The 21,497-nt window shown below is 41.2% G+C and overlaps 2 protein-coding genes across 2 annotated transcripts in view; both read right to left on the reverse strand.

Annotated features, from left to right (window-relative positions):
- The window catches only part of LOC110174988 (A disintegrin and metalloproteinase with thrombospondin motifs 2-like), a 31,477-nt gene extending 15,735 nt beyond the window's left edge, over positions 1-15,742 (reverse strand). Inside the window, exons 1-5 of the mRNA XM_020941101.2 lie at positions 14,722-15,742; positions 4,752-5,086; positions 1,006-1,177; positions 474-604; positions 233-316 (exon numbers count right to left, since the gene is read on the reverse strand). Of these exons, the coding sequence (XP_020796760.1) occupies positions 233-316; positions 474-604; positions 1,006-1,177; positions 4,752-5,086; positions 14,722-14,809 (810 nt within the window). The 5' untranslated portion in view covers positions 14,810-15,742. The remainder of the gene's footprint in view (positions 1-232; positions 317-473; positions 605-1,005; positions 1,178-4,751; positions 5,087-14,721) is intronic.
- Positions 15,743-16,713: 971 nt separating this feature from the next.
- Positions 16,714-19,426, reverse strand: ndufa2 (NADH:ubiquinone oxidoreductase subunit A2). The gene is made up of 3 exons (XM_020941070.2): positions 19,277-19,426; positions 18,252-18,358; positions 16,714-16,889 (listed from the first exon to the last, which is right to left on the reverse strand). The coding sequence occupies exons 1-3, from the start codon at positions 19,378-19,380 to the stop codon at positions 16,801-16,803; spliced, it is 300 nt and encodes a 99-aa protein (XP_020796729.1). The 5' UTR covers positions 19,381-19,426; the 3' UTR covers positions 16,714-16,800.
- Between the last annotated feature and the right edge of the window lie 2,071 nt (positions 19,427-21,497).

Consider the following 21,497-nt stretch of genomic DNA (forward strand, 5'->3'; position numbering starts at 1 on the left):
CACATACACACACCACAGTCACATACACACACCACAGTCACACACACACACACCACAGTCACATACACACACCACAGTCACATACACACACACCACAGTCGCATACACACACCACAGTCACATACACACACCACAGTCACATACACACACCACAGTCACATACACACACCAGGGGGCGCTACAGTGTGTGTGTGTGTGTGTGTGTGTGTGTGTGTGTGTGTGTGGTACGTACAATGTGCATGAAGGTCAGGAGGTATCTCTGGACGTTCTCTCGGCCGTGGAACAAGAGAACGGAGTAATCCACCGCCAACAGAACCTGCACACACGCACACACATGTACACAAACGCACACACACAGACACACAACACACAAAAATGATCAAATATAATATCATACAAGGTTAAAAATAATACATACAAATCCACCTCCAACAGAACCTTCACACACATATATTTATAGTCTTTGGTCTCACCTCAATGTGGAACAGTTCTACCTCTCTGGACCTCCTCCTCCTCAGGGTCTGGACCGGGTCAGAACCAGACCCGAGAGAGACCGGGTCAGACCAGGACCTGAGCCTCTGGACCTCAGGAGCCAAGACCGGACCTAAACCAGACCAGACACAGACCGGGATCAGAAGGTTCAAGAGGAGCAGAACCAGAGGAGCAGAGTAGGCAGGAGCAGACAGGAGCAGGCAGGAGCAAGCAGGTGTAGGCAGGAGCAGACAGGAACAGACAGCAGCTGGCAGGAGCAGACAGGTGTAGGCAGGAGCAGACAGGAGCAGACATAAACATGCACCTTTTGTGGTGTCAGAAAATCCTGTTCAGTTTTGAGTTTGAAATCAAAATGTTAAACAGATGTGTTTTATTTGGTCTTGTTCATATTTAAGGAAAAGATTTGAGTCCAAACCAGACTCATAAAAGACTTTAGTCCCAGTCCAGGATCAGAACCAGGACTTTGGGACCTGGAAAAAAAAGAACCGAGTCCTGGGCTCATGTCAGACTCACCTCTGAGGAAGTCTGTGGGCGGGACCTCTTGTGCTGCACTCTGATTGGCTGGGTTCTGGTCCGGTCTCAGGTCTGAGTCTCTGTAGACCACATGGTCCTGGTCTGATCCAGAGCAGTTCTTCAAAATGGGTTCAATGTAAAAGTCTCCAAAAGGACTCAGGATCACGCCCTCCTGAAACACACACATTTAAACATATTATGGAAAATATAACATATAAGATAAGATAAGATCATCCTTTATTGTCTCCCATCGGAGAAATTTGTCTTGGGACAGGGGGTAACATGTTTTATCAAAAAACAGGACAACACAACACAAAGCAGCACATAAACAAACACCATAAAACAAAGTAAATATGAGACCAGTATGACCACGAGTGATGCACCAACAGGACCCTTAAATTATCCTTAACAGGCAAGCCCTTGCATTCTTCTATTCTATTAATTATTGCACATTTCCTAAGCCTATGTGCAGTTTTGATTGCACATTCCCTAAGCCTATGTGCAGTTTTGATTGCACATTCCCTAAGCCTATGTGCAGTTTTAGTTATAATTATTGCACATTCCCTTAGCCTATGTGCAGATTTTATTATTGCACATTCCTTAAGCCTATGTGTAGCTTTAATGGCACATTCCCTACACCTATGTGCAGTTTTGATTGCACAATCCCTAAGCCTTTTATAATTATTTTTTAACTGCATTATCTGAGTTTAGCAGATTAACAGCTAGTGGCACAAAAGAATGTTTGAATCTGTTCAGTTTACAGTTTGGGACCCTGTACCTTCTGCCTGATGGCATCAACTCAAACTGACTGTGAAGAACATGGGTTGGGTCATTGATCACCTTCCTGCTGAGCTTCCTCACAGTCTCCTCAAAAATTTGCTGAAGTGAGCTTGGGGCCACACCCATTATTTTACCTGCTCTTTTAGTCAAGGTAAAAATCTGTGCTTTAAGTTTGACTGACAGGTTACCAAACCATGTTGACATGCCATAGCGTAAGATAGATTCTATGCATGCTTTATAAAACAACAGCATTACATTGGTGTCAACTCCATGTAACCTAAGCCGTCTTAAAAAATAGAGACGCTGGCTGATTCTTGAGCAGACAGACTGTACCTGCTGGCTCCATTGGAGCTGAGAATCAAATAACACACCCAAGTACTTATAACATGTCACCTGCTCTATGTCCTCCCCCTGATATTAATGGGGCTGTGGTCCCCGACAGATTTGGGATCAAAAATGATCTCCTTTGTCTTTTCCACATTTAAGACAAGGTTATGCTCCTCACACCAATGCACCACTTCATCAATTCCTGTCCTGTAGCTGATGGCATCTGTGCTTTTACTGAGTAAACTAAGAATAGCTGTGTCATCAGAAAATTTAATTATATAGTTGTTTACCTGTATACTCCTGCACGCATTGGTGTACAAAGTGAAAAGAAGAGGTGAGCTAACACAGCCCTGTGGTGCCCCAGTGCTGACAACCTGAATATCTGACAGCGCTGAGTTAACCTTAACTTGTTGCTGTCTCCCTGTAAGTAATGCCCAATACCACTTAATAACATGACTGTTAACACCCAGATCTAACAGCTTCTTCAGCAGAATGCTCGGTAATATTGTATTAAATGCTGAGCTAAAATCCATGAATCACTTATATGATCTATATAAATATACAACACAACAGTCAGAGATAAACACAAATGTTCTGTTTACAGTTATAGGATATATATGTGTAATATTCACACTGTAACTTGCCCACCGCAGATGCACATTTTAGAAAACCTGATATTTCCAATTTTATATTATAAATACATAAACACTGGGCTGTGGGACACACCAATGTGACAGTATGATAGTACGAGGGATGTAACAAAAAACTAAATATCGTGATATCGTATCGTCAGAGTTCTCACAATAATATCATGGACCATCACCACTGTTGGGCAAGTTACTTTAAAACTGTAATGCGTTATTTATTACTTATTACTGTCATTTCAAAGTAATTCGTTACATTACAATATTACTGCATTTAAAATGTAAGGCATTACATTACTATTGCATTACTTTAAGTTACTCTCACCAAAATAACTGCGAAAAAGCTGAACTTTTGAGCCGTATATGGACTGAACCAGGACTAAACAAGGTCTAAACCAGGACTAAACCAGAGCTGAACCAGGATTAAACCAGGACTATAACAGGACTAACCTCAGACTGATTCCAGGACTGAAGAGGAGGACTAAACCAGAACTGAACTAGGACTAAAACAGGACTCACTGTCAGGATGGGCTCGAAGGTGACCGCAGGAGAAAGGACCGGCTTTGCTCCGCACCTCATGGAGGAAAGAGCTGCTGTCGCCCGATCGCGCTTTATGGACCCTGCTGCTCGGGCTCACAGTCCTGATTTCAGCAACTATTTGCGGGTACAAGACCCGGTGCAAAACTCTGCTACAGCGCGTAACTCCTACCTTCCTTCAACGTGTCCAGAAGTCCAACTTTTTGTGCGATGGTTTGCATCGTCCTCTGTCTTTTGGGTGTGAGCGCAGGAGACTTTGTCGGTGCAGAACATTTCGTCGACGTTGTGGGTTTTGTCGGAGAGAAAACTTGCAGACATACAGCACTTCAGAATCACACTGCTAGAGATTGAACATTTATTTAAATTTGGCAGCTGAACATATTCTGTACTGTACTGTAGAGGAGACAGGAGTCCCTTAGCCGATCAGGACACAGCGGGAGGAACGCAATACGTGTTCATACTATTATTATTTTAATAGATCCATGGTTCATACACTAAAAACAAAAGGCATGCAAAATTGCACAAAAAAAAAAAAAAAAAAAATTCTAAAAATCAGCGAAACAGCGAGACCGCGAAAAGTGAATCGCGTTAGACGGAGGGACGACTGTAAACCAGGTCTAAACCAGAAGTGACCCAGGTCTAAACCAGGTCTAAACAGCGTGGAGTTCTGCGTCGGTCCTTTCACCCGCGGTTAACTGAAGATCTATCCGGCCGCGTCTCCGGCGTTTCACCGCTGCTGATTTCACGGTGATTTTAGCGAATTTCTATGAAGAAAAACCCACCACTTCAATCCAGGTTAAAAAAGCATTGTAACGCGCGTTACTCACATTTGTACCAAGTAAAATATTACAAATTTTCCCCCTGTAATGCCTTACATTACTGCGTTACAGCAAAAATCAACGCATTACTGTAATACATTACTTTTATAATACATTACTCCCAACACTGACCATCACAATATATCGAATTACAAGTGTCTTTGCTTAAATGAAGAGTTATGGTGCAGAAATAGATTTAAAAAAAAAGACCATGATCCTTTGCTCCATATCAGTGCAGACGACAAGAAGAAATAACAGTTCTAAGCATTAGTTCTAAGATTCTAACAGTACTAAGGATTAAGTCTTGTCAAGGCATTTTAAGAGGAAAAAGTAGAATATTAACAGTTTTGTTAGCCTCCTCCAAATATCTAAATAATAATAATAATAATAATAATAATAATAATACTTAAAATATTGTACAGAGAGATATTGTTACATCCCTAATCGTGAGCTTTCCCACGATATCGCAATAAATATCATACCGTGAGGTTCATACTGTGACGATATATTGTGAGACTTGGATATCATTTCACACCAGATAATACAGTTGAAATAAATATTATCTATAACTATCTATCTACTGTATATATGTATATATAAATGTGTGTGTGTGCATAAATACATTTTAAATGTACATTACCAGTCCTTTGCAGATGCTGAACGCCGCTGTGATGCGCGAGTCGTTGGAGGCATGTCCTGAGTACAAACATTGCTGTTCTGTGATTGGCTCAGACACCCCTGACTCCTCCCACAGGAGGGTGGCGCCCGGAGCCGTAATCCGCGTGCTGATTCGCAGATGCAGCCGTAGCTCCTTCCCCTGCAGCGTCAGGTTGTAGAACACTTCCTGTTCCGGGGGGCGGGACCAGGGGGCGTGTCTTTTGTGCCGAGGGGCGGAGTCAGGCAGGGCACGCCCGTCTGAGTCTGTTCTGATTGGACGAACCACTGCGAAGTCCGACAGGAAGTGATGTAATCTCTCTGCAAAAGAAATGACATCATCAGTTTGATTTAGAATTATTATGAAAGATTATGATTTACAGATGTGCGTTTATATATTTGTATATATCAGGAGAGTCAAACTCAAACTCACAGAGGCCAAAATTAAAAACTGGGACTAAGTTGTGGGCCAAACTAACTATTTATTAGAAAATTCTGCATGTTTTCTTTTCTTTTAAGATATGTAATTTTAAACCTTTTCTTATTCAAATAAATGTTTAATAATAATTTTGCTTGAATCCAGAACAAGCAAAATTATAAAATAATAACATTTTAAATAAATAATGTGTCTATAGTCGATCTGTAGCTGGCGGACAGCTCTAATACAGATTTGATATGATCTTGTGGGTCAAATAAATTATATCATGGGCCAAATTTGGCCCCTGGGCCTGAGATCGACATGTCTGGTGTGTGTGTGTGTGCGTGTGTGTATATATATATATATATATATATATATATATATATATATACATATATATTAGGGGTGTCAAATTATCGCGTTAATTGCGATGAATTAATTACAGTCATATTTAGCTCGTTATGTTTTTTAATCGCATTAATCTCATTTTTAATCTCTAACTTTAGTGTTTCTGTATGTGAGTTGCTTTATTATAAAACCTGTTTTTATGTGTTGTTGGGACAACAACACACACACACACACACAAAAACACATTTATACATTTTTTTATTTCGGCAATTCCACTCATTGTCGGAAACCCACACAAAACGCGTGCAGTAAGAGCGACGTTTATGGCGTCAGTCGCACAATGGACGAGGTCGAAGAGCCAGTAGAACAGAGGCAGCAGTGCACAGGTAAAAACGCATTCGTGTCTTGGAAATTATTCTCCCGACGTGAAATATAAAAGAAAATAACAAATATAATATCGCCTACAACTTAAATGTCACTGGTGAAAACAACCTGCATAGACTCATGATGTCTGCACTACTGTCCTATACACAAACACACACAAACACACACACAAACACACACACACAAACACACACACAAACACACACAAACACACACAAACACACACACACAAACACACGCAAACACACACAAACACACAAACACACACAAACACAAACACAAACACAAACACACACCTTCATCATCGTCATTAACCTGAGGCGCGGACCACGTTTCCTTCCGTAGTCACTGCGCGGACACCGACGTGCTGCCGTGAGCCGCGTGTGGATCGTGTTTTCTCGCGTACGCTGCATAAACCGTGCTTCCTCCTGTGCGCCTCTAAACCAGAACTAACACCAAGACTAAAACCAGGACTAATTCAGTCCAGGACTAAACCAGGACTAAACCAGGTCTAAACCAGGACTAAACCAGGACTAAACCAGAAATAAAACCAGGACTAAAACCAGGACTAAACCAGGACTAAACCAGGACTAAACCAGAACTAACACCAGGACTAAAACCAGGATTAATCCATTCCAGGACTAAACTAGGACTAAAGTAGGACTAAAGTAGGTCTAAACCAGGACTAAAACAAGGACTAAAACCAGTGATCTCATATATAAAGCATTTCTCTATCAATAATATTTTTAATATGGTTAAGGAAAGACTGGACTTTTTATTGTCTTTAAGTCGACAAAAGTTATTATGTTCAGATTTCCTCGTCTTTGCTACTTTACAGCAAACAGTTTCTTATTCATGGAGACTTGGGCTCAACAGCCAATTTGGAGAGATTTGTTAAACAATAAATGACTTTTAAAGTCACTTTTTTAAATCTATATCAGTCTTTTGATCTGCCACAATAATGTAATAATGAATTTAAATGAAAATACCTCAAATTGAAGGCTTTTCTCAGCAATTTTTAGGTGAGATTAATTAGATTAATTAATTACAGATCATAATTAATTAATCTCTCAATTTTTTTAATCGCATGACAGCACTAATATATATATATATATGTATATATATGTGAGTGTGTGTGTGTGAAGTGTGTGAAGTGTGTGTGTGTGTGCGTGTGTGAGTGTGTGTGTGTGTGAGTGTGTGTGCGTGTGTCTGTGTGTGTGAAGTGTGTCTGTGTGTGTGTGTGTGTGTATGTGTGTGTGAAGTGTGTGTGTGCTCAGGAGCTGCTCAGTCAAGGCGAGTTTTTCCTCTGACTCAAACTCAAACTCCAGATTTAATGCTTTAATACAGCTCAGACCTGATCCTGTCCTGGACTGTCTGGTCTTTAGTCTGGGTTCAGTCCTGGTGTAGTCCTGGTCTAGTACTGGTCTAGTCCTGGTTTAGTCCTAGGTTAGTTTTGGTTTAGTCTTGGTTTAGTTTTGGTTTGGTTTAGTCTCAGAGGAGTTCAGTGGAATCTCAGACACGTTTCATCTTTTTCTTTTTTCTTTTTTCTGTCTTTCCATTGAGTCTGGAATCTGAGTCTGAAGAGAACACACAGCTCCACCCCCCTGCCCCCCAGCCCCTCTGCCCCCTCACTCTCCTCTCTCTCCTCTCTCCCTCTCTTCTCTTACCCCTTCCCTCTGTCTGCTCCGCCTTTCTCTCTCAGATGCAGAGGGTCAAACTTCACTTTGACCTTCACTTCACCTTTGACCTGAGTCGTTCATAAAGTTCCCTCACTCTCCTTCCTCTGGGGTATTAACTGTAACACAGAACATATTTTTTTACTTTTACTCTTTTGAACTTGCTATATTCGGTTTTGAGGCTCTAAATCTTCCCACCCTTTGCTCCACATAGGGCCCTGGAGAGATCGCTAGATTACCCAAACATGCATGGACGACTCTCAGACCTCTTCAGGCAGGTTTTTGATGAGGAACAACGAGAAAGAGACAAAAGTACATTAGTCAGAAGAGCTCTTGTTTACGTCGCTGCAGAGCCCTGTTTAATGTCACATATTTACCGTATTTTCCAGACTATAGGGCGCACTCAAAACCTCCAACCCCATCAAAAAACGACCATGCGTGCCACAATCCAGAGCGCCCTATACACGAATCCACACGAGTGTCCCAGCATGACTTCAGTAAACTACAAACACACAACACCCCCAGAACACGCAAACACACACGGAGCAGACAGCGACCGCATAGCGAAACACAATCGCAGACACACTCATCACTCCACACCGACGAGGAACGGAACAGAGGAACGAACCGAAAAAGGGAGTGCAATGTGCCACTTCTAGACACAACTGAACAACTGAGTCACTGCGAACACGCCGACAATCCAGCGGTCCCAGACAGCACCCTCCCTACACACAGTGCTGGGGAGTAACAGATTACATGTACCAGAGTTACATAATCAGAGTACAGTTTCAGTGAGTGGTAATTGGATTACAGTTACTTTGTTGAAATAAATGGATTCCACGGCGGGATTTTCCTGTTTTCATGTTTTGGGCTATATCCCTTTTTTTTTCCTTTTTTTTTTTTTTCCATAATTCCACTTATTGCCGGACACTAAATCAGATCTAAATCCAGGTCTAAACCAGGACTAAAACCAAGTCAAACCAGGTCTAAAACCAGTTCTAAACCAGGGCTAAATCAGGACTAAAACCAGGTCTAAACTAGATCTAAACCAGGACTAAACCAGGGCTAAACCAGGACTAAACCAGGACTAAAACCAGGTCTAAACCAGGACTAAAACCAGGTCTAAACTAGATCTACACCAGGGCTAAACCAGGTCTAAACCAGGACTAAACCAGGACTAGACCAGACCTAAACCAGACCTAAACCAGGACTAAACCAGGATTAAACCAGACCTAAACCAGGTCTAAACCAGGACTAGACCAAACCTAAACCAGACCTAAACCAGACCTAAACCAGGACTAAACCAGGACTAAACACAGGTCTAAACTAGATCTAAACCAGGTCAAAAACCAGGTCTAAACCAGGACTGAACCAGGACTAAAACAGTATATAACAGGACAATGCCGTGTGGACCATGTCTCTTCGTCTTCTATCAATGATATTTTTAATATGGTTCAGTAAAGTCTGGGCTTTTTATTTTCTTTTATCAGACAAAACATCTTATGTGAAGATTTCCTCATCTTTGCTTCTCTACAGCAAATCAAGTAATCCAAAGTATTCAGATTACGTTACTCACTTTAAGTAATTTAATGGATTACGTTACAAACTACATTTTGGGGTATGTAATCTGTAGGGGAATACATTTTAAAAGTCACCTTCCCAACACTGTCTACACACCACAATGGAACAAAACCCAGAGTCACCGTGAACCCATCCAACTATTGTGTTTCCTTTAAAGTTCGGTGCGGTTTATTTGTGAAAAAAAGTTTCAAAATAGACCATTCAATAACAGCGCGCCTTATAATCCAGAGCACCTAATAGTGCAGAAAATACAGTAATGTTAGAATATTTAAAGTCTTTAAAAACATGATGTGTGAGCTCCTGTGTCCAAATCATTTCCCTTGTGGATTAATAAAGTTTGTCGAAGTCTAAAACGATGATGACACTTCAGCATTTCATTAAAAACCCAGAACTGAAGAAGCAGCTTGGACGAGCTGCAAAAAGTCTTTGATCAAAAACATTTCTCCAGTCATCGTGAACTGAATTTCTTCTTTGCTATTTCATTAAAAAAAAAAATCCACAAACCTCATTCTTTAAAGACGTAAAACTGAAAAGAAAATCTGAGCTGCACATGTGGACTTAAATTCTATTGCTCAGTTATTTACAATCTTTTCTAGGGGAACCATCATTTTTGTCCAGGCTAGTTTCATTAGCTTATTTATTTATTTATTTTTTTTATAATTCTTTTGAACAACAAATGAAAAACAGTGACTGATTTTCATTGGTTATTTTTTCAGGATTTAAAAAAAATATATATTATTGCTTTTCTCAGTTTCAGGTTACTTCAGTGAAAATTGTCCATGTTTCTTTCATTACCTGGGGGGTACCAACAATTTTCCCCACGTCTGTAAATAGTCTTTGGTCTCACCTCAGCTTGGATCAGTTCTACCTCTCTGGACCTCCTCTTGGACCCGAGAGAGACCGAGTCAGACCGGGACCTGAGCCTCTGGACCTCAGGAGCCAAGACAGGTGTGTGTTAGCTCATGTGTCCAAATAATTTCCCTTGTGGATTAATAAAGTTTGTCTAAGTCGAAGTCTAAAACGATGACGACACTAGCACAGCATTTCATTAAAAACCCAGAACTGAAGAAGCAGCTTGGATGATCTGGAAAATGTCTTTGATCAAAAACATGAATTGAATTTCTCCTTTGCTATTTCATTTAAAAAATCCACAAACCTGATTCTTTAAAGACATAAAACTGAAAATAAAATCTGAGCTGCACCTGTGGACTTAAACATCACTGGCTTCTGACCTGAGGCTCTGACCTGAGACTGTATGAAGAAATGGACTAAGGGTCTGTTTACACGGTAACGCTTGTGGGTAAAAACGACAAAATTACAACGACACTGGAAGCGCCTTTCTTTTAGACTAGGGTGGCCATATTTCAGTTTTTGAAAACCCGGACACCTGACTGGGGGTGGGAGGTGGAGCCTCGACATTGAGCTACTCTCACCTTGCAACCTGTGCACATGGCCTCCCACTTGTCTTGATCAGGACGGAAAACGGAAAATCTCTTGTACAAGTCATTGTTAAATGTGCATTTGTGTTTGGGTATGTTGCAGACTGACCGACTGTTTGTGTCTCGCTCCTTCTGAGTCACAGGTGGTACGAGAGATGCTCAGTTTAATGTCCCCAATGAAAGATCATGAAAACCTGGACATTTTTACCACTTAAAAAAACAAAAAAAAAACAGACGCCTAGGACAGGACGCAAAAAACTGACATGTCCGTGGAAAAACGGATGTTTGGTCACCCTATTATAGCCTACCTGCAGCCGGTGGGGTAGCTCTAATACAGATTTGATATGATCTTGTGGGTCAAATTTAATTATATCGCGGGCCAAATTTGGCCCTGACCTGAGTAAGACCTGAGTTTGGCATGTGGGGTTTAGATGGTGACGGTGTTTTTTAGGTTTAAATTTCAAACCATCCTCCAGAGTGGAAAAGTTGAATAGACTCCGCCGTAGTGTTTCCGTCTACACTGCCCAACACACAAAACTCTGGTCAGATCTGCTCAGGTCGTGTATACGTTTACATCACGTACATCACCACTGAGCCGCCTGTCATCGAATTCCACACACATTTGCATCACCGTATGCAGATTTCCTCCCTAAAATGCTCGTCTAATGGAATAAAAAGTGAAGACGCGACGCCACTTTTGCGTCTTCTGTTCAGACCGTCACCATATAAACGCAGCCTAATGCAAACTTTTTGACTCGTGGGCCACAAAAGGTTCTAAAATTTGACGGAAGTTCCGGACCAGGAGCAGATGGATGGAGTTTTTTGGTAATCCACCTCATAAGCGAAAAAAGAACACCTTACAATAAAAATCATGACAAAGCATCGCAACAAAATCTCTGTCTTTCAAGTCCCACTGTATTTACTATTGAATTTCCTGAAATTACTTTTAAAACTCTAGTTTCCCCACCTCTGGCATAAAGGAATGACGTCGGCTCCAGTCAAATGAAGCTCATGAGGCTTGCAGTTATGTGGTGAATCAGGAGCCCAGTTCCATATTAGGAATAGGAATTTGGGAACAAAAATAGTGAAATAAAAAACCCCAGGATCTTGTAGAGTGGCTTCAGACCAACATTTTCAGGTCAGAGTGAGGATCCTGACAGGAGCAGGTACAGAGACACGGGCTTCGCTTTTTATACACAAACTGAACCGGAGCCAGAGTCCTTGGAGACGAATCACGCCCGTGCTCACTTCCTGTTTGGACACAGCGGCGAGAGGGTTAGTTATGTCCATTTATGTAACAGTCTGTGGCTCTTCGTGTTTGTCTAATGGGTTTGGTGAGTCCCATGTGTCAGAGTTTTACATTAGTTCAGATTTGAGAAGAAAAACCCCAAAATCCAGGAAATGTGTGCGTCAGCTGAAATAACGAAAGTTCATCCAAAATACAAAAACAGTTAAAGCACAAGGAAGGACTTTTTCCTCACACTTTAAACCTTCCTGTCACTAAATAAATCTGCTGGTTTTTATCTGTATGAGTCTAATCAGAACTGTTATCTCCTTTAGATGTGTTTTGGCTCTTGTTTACATCGCGGTTGCTCGGAAACCATTATGAAATGACTTCTTTGTGGGTCACACCTGCTGCCCGTGACTTCATACACTTCAGCGAGTCTGACCTGTGACCTGTGACCTGAGGCTCTGACCTGAGGCCGGATCAGCGGGGTCAGAGCTGCAGGTGATAGGGCATCTGGAGGCTTTAAATCTGCTTTGACACAAAATCTGTTTCACACAATTTAAGATCCACGTTTGTAAATCCTGTGAAGACGGTCATGTAATCGGCCGTGAGATGGAGACTTTTGTGACAGTGAGGGACAAGAGGACACTGGAAAAACTGCTCTCCATCATGGACACTCCTGCTCACCCAGCATCTAGAGGGACAGATAATACTCCCTACAACTGTATAACAACAACAACAACAGCTCACTTACTGCACCAGACTATAGAGGGACAGAGGGACAAACTATAGAGGACAGACTATAAAGGACAGAATATAGAAGACTGACTATAAAGGACAAACTATAAAGGACAGACTACAGAGGACAGACTATAGGGGACAAAACTATAAATGACAGAATATAGAGGAACAGAGGACACAGACTATGGAGGACAGACTATAGAGGACAGACTGTAGAGGACAGACTATAGAGGACAGACTGTAGAGGACATACTACAGAGGACAGACTACAGAGGACAGATTGTAGAGGACAGACTATACAAACTATAGAGGACAGACTATAGAGGACAGACTGTAGAGGACAAACTATAGAGGACAGACTGTAGAGGACAGATTGTAGAGGACAGACTATACAAACTATAGAGGACAGACTATAGAGGACAGACTGTAGAGGACAAACTATAGAGGACAGACTGTAGAGGACAAACTGTAGAGGACAGACTGTAGAGGGACAGAGGACACAAACTATAGAGGATAAACTGTTAAGACAAAGTATAGAGGATTTTCCCTACATATGTACAACCTTATGGAACAGATAATACTCCCTACAGCTGTACAACAACTGACCCTTATGCAACACAGAAGCCAATGCATCATCTTTGCTCTGTTTCCTTGCCCTCTTGTATATAACTGTGATATACTCTATTTATTTTTTTACTCACTTTATATACTTTTGTATAACTTATGTCTTATTTAACACTAGTCTCTTGCATTTTTTTATTGCTACATATACAGAAGTGTATTGCCATTTTTATATTGTCTAAGTTTAAGTCTATATTTTTTATATGTGTGTTTATATAAATGCAGTATTTTTTTTATACGTGTGTTTATGTTCCTGCGCTCTGTTCTGGTGGGTGGGTTTTTCCGTCTTGAGCCTGGAGCTGTGTGGGCCTCTGCTGCTACTGCTGCTTCTGTAAATGTTCTACTGAGACGTGAGGATGTGGGTCTGAGCAGAGGCGGAACAAGTACAGATACAGGAGCAAAAAAAACAACAAAAATACTCACATAAAAGTAAATGCACCACATCACAAAATGTACTCAAGTAAAAGTATTAAAACACCTGTTTAAATATGGATTTAAAGAGCAGAAAGCAAAAGTAAAGTAAGCTTCAGTTGCAGATCTAATGGTTTTGATAAATAAACAACTGAATCGAATTGTGTGTGTGTGTTTTTTTTTTCTCCAGCTGTTTTATTTGTATATTTTGTTTGCTCAGACTATAAACGTGTAAAAATAAACCCTCAGCCTTTTCAGTTGGTCTCAGACTATAATAAAAACACTAAAAAACACACTCCAGACAAAGCAACAGCATCTCCTTGGAGACAAATCCACCAGAAATGTTGTGCAGTGCAGCTTTAACTAAATATAGACAATAAACGAAAATATTTAAATCAAACCATAAAGCAGAATTATCCCCAAAAATGTTCTAAATGTACAATATTGTTAAAATACTTGTACTTTTCAGTCTAAAATGTAGTGGAGTAGAAAGTACAAATACCTGCTCTCAAATGTAGTAAAGTAAAAGTAAAAAGTCTGAGGATGACAAGAGTTTTACTTACTCTCCAAATCTTTCCATGCCATTTTTTTTTTCACAATATGCTTATATAATAAATATGCTACGATATTTATTACAATATTTTCTGGAGAATAACAAAATTTTCTGATATTTTAAATAAATAATATGTAAAAATGTTTAATATCAGTTATTTCCTCATCTAGATTGGATAGAAACAGAGCAAAGCATCATGGTCAGTGTAGTTCTCTTTGTTTTTTTAGGTGCTGCTGCTCCATAACAATGAATTTAAGCAAAGAAACTTGTAATTTGATATGCTGATGATGGCTGAAGATATTTTGTGAGACTTTTTAATGATATGATGTTACAATATTTTGGTTATTGTTGATTTTTTAATTAAAACTCGCTGTATTTGAGCGGTATGTGACCTGCTCTGTGTGAAGGGCAACACTTTTTATGTACAGTGTTCCCGGGATGTAAACAAATACATTAAATTAAACTAAATAAAATAAAAATGACATTGTGAGGCTCTGATCTTTAACCTGATGGACCTGAGTGACCTTTGACCCGTGACCTGAGGTGAGGCACTGACCTGAGGGAGACTGGAGCAGAGCCGGTCCGGTCTGGAGACACAGTCCACAGCAGAGCCACAGAAAGAGACCCGACAATCCACGGGCCATGGTCCTGGTTTAGACCTGGTTTAGATCCGGTTTAGTCCTGGTTTAGTCCTAGTTTAGTCCTGGTTTAGTCCTGGTTTAGTCCTGGTTTAGTCCTGGTTCAGACTGATTCAGGTGCAGTTCACGTTTGGTCCTGGTTTGGTCCAGATCGAAAGATCCAGATCACAGACTGAGATGAAGTCCTGGATTAGACCTGGGTTGAAAGTGGTCCAAACATCCAGAGATTATGATCATACTGTAATCCTGGTTTAGTTCTGGTGTAGTTTTGTCATAGCTCTGGTTTAGTTCTGGTTTAGTTCTGATTTAGTCCTGGTTCAAACCTGGTAAAGTCCAAAGTCCTGGTTTCATCCTAGTATAGCTCTGGTTCAGACCTGGTTTAGTCCTGGTTAAGTCCTGGATCAGTCCTGGTTCAGTCCTGGTTTAGATCTGGTTTAGACCTGGTTTAGCCCTGGTTTTCAAGTGCAGAGTTTATAAAATGTCCTCAGTTCTGATCCAGATGTGCATGAACTCTGGTCCTGGTTTAGTCCTGGTTTAGTCCTGGTTCACTTCTGTTTTTAATCCAGTTTCAGTCCGGCTTTAGTCCTGCTGCAGTCCTGGTTTAAATCCTGGTTCAGATCTTGGTTTAGACTGAGTTGGTCAGAGACATGTGCGGAGGAGTCTCTCTCTCTCTCTCTGCTCCTGTCAGCCGTTTAACCCTTTAACCCTTTCCTCTCTCTCTCTCTCTCTCTGTTTCCCTGTGCTCCCTCTCTTTCTCTCCCTCTCTTTCTCTGCGCTCCCCTCTCTTCTCTCTCTCTGTTTTTCTGCTCCCTTAACCCTCTCTCGCCCCATGCTCTGGTCTCCGGTTACTCCTCCTCCTCCTCCTCCCTCTCTTCTGAACCTTGCGCTTCTCTATCTTTCTCTCTGCCTCTCCCTTTTTTTCTGCCTATATTTGTGGTCTCTCTCTCTCTCTCTTTCTCTCCGTCCCTCACACACACAAACTCACTCACCTCTCTCCTGACTCTCTATCTCCATCCCTCTTTCCCACCTCCCTCTCTCTGTATGGTTACCCCCCTCCTTCTCTCTCTCTCGCTTTGAATAAAATCAAACCTCAAAATCTCTCTTCCCTTTCTCACCCTCTCCCTCTGGTCTCTCTCTCCCTCTCCCTCTGGTTTCTCTCTTCCTTCTCTCCCTCTGGTCTCTCTCTTCCCTTTCTCATCCTCTCCCTCTGGTCTCTCTCTCTCTCTTCCCTCTCTCCGGACTCTGCTCTGTCATTACAGAAAAACACACAAACAAATCAAACATGACATTTGTGAACGAGAAGAGGAGGAGGAGGATAGGAACAGCAGAGGAGGAACAGAGGAGAAGAAGAGGAGAGGAGGAAGAGCAGAGGAGGAACAGAAGAAGAGAAACAGATGAGGAGAGGAGAAACACAGAAGAGGAGAGGAAGAACAAAAGAGGAGGAACAGAAGAGGAGAAACAGAAGAGGAGAGGAGAAACAGAAGAAGAAAGGAGGAACAGAGGGGGAGAGGAGTAACAGATGAGGAGCAGGTCTATGGAGATTCCTCAGGACCTTCTGCTCCATGTCTCTCCTGGACCCGCCTCAGATCTGCTCCTGAGGTTTAACCCGGACACTGGAAGACGGGTCAAATCAGAGGACACATCCACAGCGACTGTAAAGTCCATCTAATGAAATCAAAACACTGTGTGATAGTGAAAGCAGATTTCAGGAGCAGAGAGAGAGAAAAAAAAGCAGGACTAGACCAAAACGAAACTGGGGTCTCATTTATAAAACCTTAAGTGCAATTTGGACCAAAGCTCGTGTCCATCATGTCCATGTTTGTGTTGTTTTATCAGAGAAGGTCACAGGCCACAGGAGCCTGAGGACTTCAGTCTTCACAGTGTGTTTAAGTGACGAGTCTCAGTTCAAATTAAAGTTTAAATCTTTTATTTAACACATTTGAACAATAATTTTATAATACAGGTCACACAAAGGTCACACGAAGGTCACACAGGGGTCATTTGTTTTGCACGAGTCCGTTCAGAGCCGAGGCCACTTCATCACACGACATGTTCTCCACAGAGACACTGCGCTCCCGACCGTGAGCTAAACAAAGAAAAATATATTATTCTTATTATTATAAACACTAACACTCAAAGACATAAAATACTCAGATTCTCAGAGTGTTCACCCATTGCTTGACAGCTGCAAACCCTTGGCCTGAGTCTCTGAAATGGTTTTCACATCACAGCTGTGCCTCAGGGTTAATAAATGCTTAAAGTTTATTTAGAGTTTATAATCTTTACTGTATCTGGCCCAAATCATGGCCCTGGGTCATCAAATGCTTAAAGTGGAAAGCAGTGACCAAAGCAAAGGGTAAAGTCTTTTTTTAAAAACATCTAAAACAGGTTCAGAGTTATTTTGAGTGGATTTTGTGTTTGTTACATTCACATGTGTCACTCAGAGTTCTGATGCTTCAGTGTGAACAGTCCACAGTGTGAACCAGGGTGTCCTCAGGTTTGACTACCACAAATTTAAGACTTTTTAAAGACCTTTTTAAGACCACTTAAATGAAAATTAAGACCAACATCGCACCCATTATGCGAGCAAAAAAACTCCAGATCCAATTCTAATAATGACCATTACTCACTGCTTCAAATAAGAAAAAATACTTTTATTATAAAATCTCATTCAGAATTAATTTATAATCGGACGCATTGCTTGTAAAATGGCCAAAAAACATTTATAACATTCTAACAAGACAAACTATGTATTGTTTGCACATACTCCAAATTAGATGTTCATTCATGTTACGTGATTTCATGTTGTTTTTTTCCCTCCTTCCATTTAACATTGCACCGTAGACCGGTTGAGTATACAGAAAAATAGGCTAATGAAATTTAAGACATTTGTGAAAAAAATAAGGCCTTAAAAAGTCTTAAATTATGTTGTCCAAGTCTTAATTTAGGAACATGAAAATTAAGACATTTGAAAAACTTTTAAGACCCTGCGGCTGCCCTGGTGAACAGTGTTCTGTGTCATATTGTGTAACTGTTATTGTTTAGTAGAACTACATTTCCCATGAGCCCCTGTACTGCACATGCTCAGTAGACTATCTGTGAAAAGTGCCATTCCACAGCTATAAGTCAGCCCAAAACAGGTGTAAAGTGAATCTAAACCCTGACCTGTGACCTAAACTTAAGCCCTGACCCATGACTTTGTTGTGTCTGACCAAAGTCTCTAAATAAAACTGTACATGAAGACCCGGGTCACATGTTATATAGTTTAAAAATTACCTCTTTGTGTCCTTTGATTAAAAATTAAACTGTTTCAGCATAATTTATGCATGTCTGTTTTATATTTACATTAAGGCTGACCCCTGAACACTCTCAGATGACGAGGTTTAGTTTATAACAGACAGCAGATTACCAGTTAGTAATTAACTTGTTTACGGTTTATAATATTTACCGTATCTGGCCCAAAGTGTGGCCCTGACTCCAGAACATTCTCGGATGAGGATGGGGAATTCGGGGTTGGACCTCTTCAGAGTCACGTAGTGCTGCTCCACAAACTCTCTGAGATCATGAAAGGAGAACAACACAGAATGAATAGAAACTCACACCAGAAAGAACATCTGAAACTCACAACAGCCTGACCACAAGACAAGTCTGTTCTCCTGTTTGCTCCTGGTTTAACCCATGGTTTTTAGAGCCTGTTTTTTAGAGCCTGGTTTGGTCCTTGGTTTAGTCCCTGGTTTATTCCTGATTCAGTCCTGGCTTAGTCCTCTCCCAGTCCTGCTTTAGTCCTTGGTTTTTAGAGCCTGGTTTAGTCCTTGGTTTTAAGAGCCCGGTTCAGTCTCTGGTTTATTCCTGGTTTAGTCCCTGGTTTAGTGCCTGGTTTAGTCCCTGGTTAAGTGCCTGGTTTAGTCCTAGCTTAGTCCTGGTTTAGTCCCTGGTTTTTAGAGCCTGGTTTAATCCTTGGTTTAGTCCCTGATTTAGAGCCTGATTTAGAGCCTGGTTTCTCTGGTTTACTCTCTGGTTTACTCTCTGGTTTACTCTCTGGTTTACTCTCTGGTTTACTCTCTGGTTTACTCTCTGGTTTACTCTCTGGTTTACTCTCTGGTTTACTCTCTGGTTTACTCTCTGGTTTAGAGCCTGGATTGTAGTCCCTGGTTTAGTCCTAGTTTAGTCCCTGGATCACTCCCTGGTTTTTAGAGCCTGGATTTTAGTCTCTGGTTTAGCTCAGTCCTGGTTGAGACCTGGTCTGGTTCTGATTTAGAACCTGGCTTAGACCTAGCTCAGTCCTGTTTAATTCTAATTCAGTCCTGGTTTGTTGTTAGCTCTGTTGTTAGCCTTTAGCCTCGGTCTCCGTGTGTTTCTATGACATTAGCATTAGCCTGTTAGCTCCGCTTGGGCTGTCCGCTGTTTCCCCGTTTGTTTCTCTTCGTGTTTCCCCGCATGAGCTTCACTCTCCGCGGGCACACACACACCCACCTGGCGCCCTGGCTCCCGGCGCAGCTCTGGCTCAGGTGAAGCCGAACCTCGCGCAGGTTTTTGGCCAAACTGGAGCCGAGGGTCCGAACCACAGACGCCGCCATGTTTGATCTGAAGGACGGCGGGAGGGGCGCCAGATAAGCAGAGAAACCAGCGCCCGAGCCTGTGAAAAACAGCTCAAAACAGGGTGACCAGTCCCAGTTTTGAGCCCTGTGTCCCCTGTCTCAGCAGATTTATCAAAAATCCAGTGATTTATCCCAGTTTTATACCAGAAATATTCCAAGTGTCCCTATTTTTTAACAAATTTGATCCTTGCCAACAGTAAAGACAGGCATACATTGTAATTTGTTAAGGTAAAATACAAAAAGCTAATTAAAAATGATCAAACACAAAGAAAATGTGACTGTACTGACTCACATGTTAACAATGTTCCTTAATTATGCACTCGTTACACAATTTTATTATTACCAACCGCCGAAAAACAGGAGGTGTCCCGGTTTTTTAATTTTGAAATTCTTGCCACCCAAGCCCAAAACAAACGACCACAAAGAAGCAACGCCTGATGAACGAGCCGTAATCAGATGTGCATATTTTCATTGGCATATTTAACATCTGGTAAACGTGTTAAAACATGAACGGCTTGTGTTTTGAGTCATTACTTTAGACCAGGGATGGGCAATTATTTTTTCCACTGGGCCACGTGAAAAACAGAAAATATTATGGAGCGCCGGGCCAAAACACTCAACTCAATCCTGCAGAATATTAAATGTATTTCTTTATAAACAGCAGTGAATAGCATTGTTTTGACGAGCTGGTGGGACTGGGAAAAGTTTATATTATGGCTAAACAGTGAAAAAGTGAGGTAGCCTTACAAAATATGTTAAAATATGTTTATTTTGTAATTCCAAATGAGCTTAAAGGTTGTATGGAGGATTTTTTGTTTTTGTTTCAAGTTGTCAGTTAAATTAAAAAATACCATTACAGAGACGCAGCAGCCTTGTAATTATGATGGCCAAAAAAAAAAAAAAAAAAAAAAAAGAACGAAAATCTATCAACTGTGGACACAGTGAGACCAGATAAACATCAGCCAATAGAAAACGAGGCTACCTCATTTTCTATTGGCTGTTAGGTTGCCAATCAAACTCCCTAGTGTAACTGACACGCCAGCGCACGGGGATTATATGTGGTTTATGCAATGGTTCTTAGCAGCTTTTTCAAACTGCAGCTTCCTCGCATTCCGCACAAAATTTGTTGCAATGGCCGACAAGAATCCATGAGCAGTTTCCCGCAAAAGAAAGTCTGTTTTTGAGGTCGCTGAAAGAAGAAAAGAAGGGGGAAAAGGAGCAAAGCCAAACTGAGGTGATTCTTGGAGATTCCTTCCAGCGATGGCGCGACTGAAGCAGACAAAGGGTCTAAAAACTGACACGTCGGTCGCTAAATTACTTCTAGACAGGAAACTTCAACAGTAATTCTAAATGAGCACAAGGACTGTCGCTGTATTTCTCCTTCCTTCAAAAATGCTCAGAGTCAACCAAAGGCCTGTATGTGACCCTGGAGCTGGACAATCCCCACATCTGATATAGGCTGTATATAGTTATTACTGAGCCTGTTAACCTGAAAACAGAACTAAAGAGAGATTAAAATCACCTCACCTTTTATGAAGTGAAAGTGCCATTTAGAGCAAGCCCCAAAACACCACTTGCAACATTAACAAGAGACTTTCCAAAAACAGGAGCTCAAAGTCGCTAAAAAGAAGTAGACTTGGCAACTCTGGAGGTCAGGAGAGGCTTTGGGGCAGAGGGACAGAGGCTGGACTAATATAAAAACCACACTTCATGTATTTTTTGTAAAGCTGCTATATCACACAAAACTAACTCTTGTGAGCTTTAAGTCACGTTATAAAGTTGTTACCTTTTCATAAACTGAGTTGGAGTTGTGTTTTGTTTCATTCATGTTTGAGTAACTCTTTATTATTAGTCTGTTTACATCTGTAAAGCTCAAAATGCTCTGTTCCACCTTGTGATGTCACAGTAGTTTTCAAGGTTTGTCGAGTTGTTGTGCACAGTTTTGTATCATGTTTTTTTAAATTTTTTTATATTTATGCAGAATTGTCGTGTGGGAGCGTGGGTGACATAAGCTTGTTGTCAGTAAGGAGGGTTTGAATAGGGGCCTGGGTGAGATCCCTAGATTACTCAAACATGGATGGATGATTCTAAAACCT

The sequence above is a fragment of the Boleophthalmus pectinirostris genome, unplaced genomic scaffold (genome assembly GCF_026225935.1).
Source record: "Boleophthalmus pectinirostris isolate CB_2022bp ecotype Guang Dong unplaced genomic scaffold, ASM2622593v1 HiC_scaffold_12, whole genome shotgun sequence".
Classification (NCBI taxonomy): domain Eukaryota; kingdom Metazoa; phylum Chordata; class Actinopteri; order Gobiiformes; family Gobiidae; genus Boleophthalmus; species Boleophthalmus pectinirostris.

Bases quoted from the DNA above. Each gene is read 5' to 3' on its own strand.
- ndufa2 (XM_020941070.2), bottom strand. From the start codon at position 19,380: ATGGCGGCGTCTGTGGTTCGGACCCTCGGCTCCAGTTTGGCCAAAAAC. The intron at 18,359-19,276 runs GTGGGTGTGTGT...TCATGATCTCAG, and splicing joins GCCGGGAGCCAGGGCGCCAG to AGAGTTTGTGGAGCAGCACT. The intron at 16,890-18,251 runs GTAAATATTATA...TTCTTTGTTTAG, and splicing joins CACACTTTGGGCCAGATACG to CTCACGGTCGGGAGCGCAGT.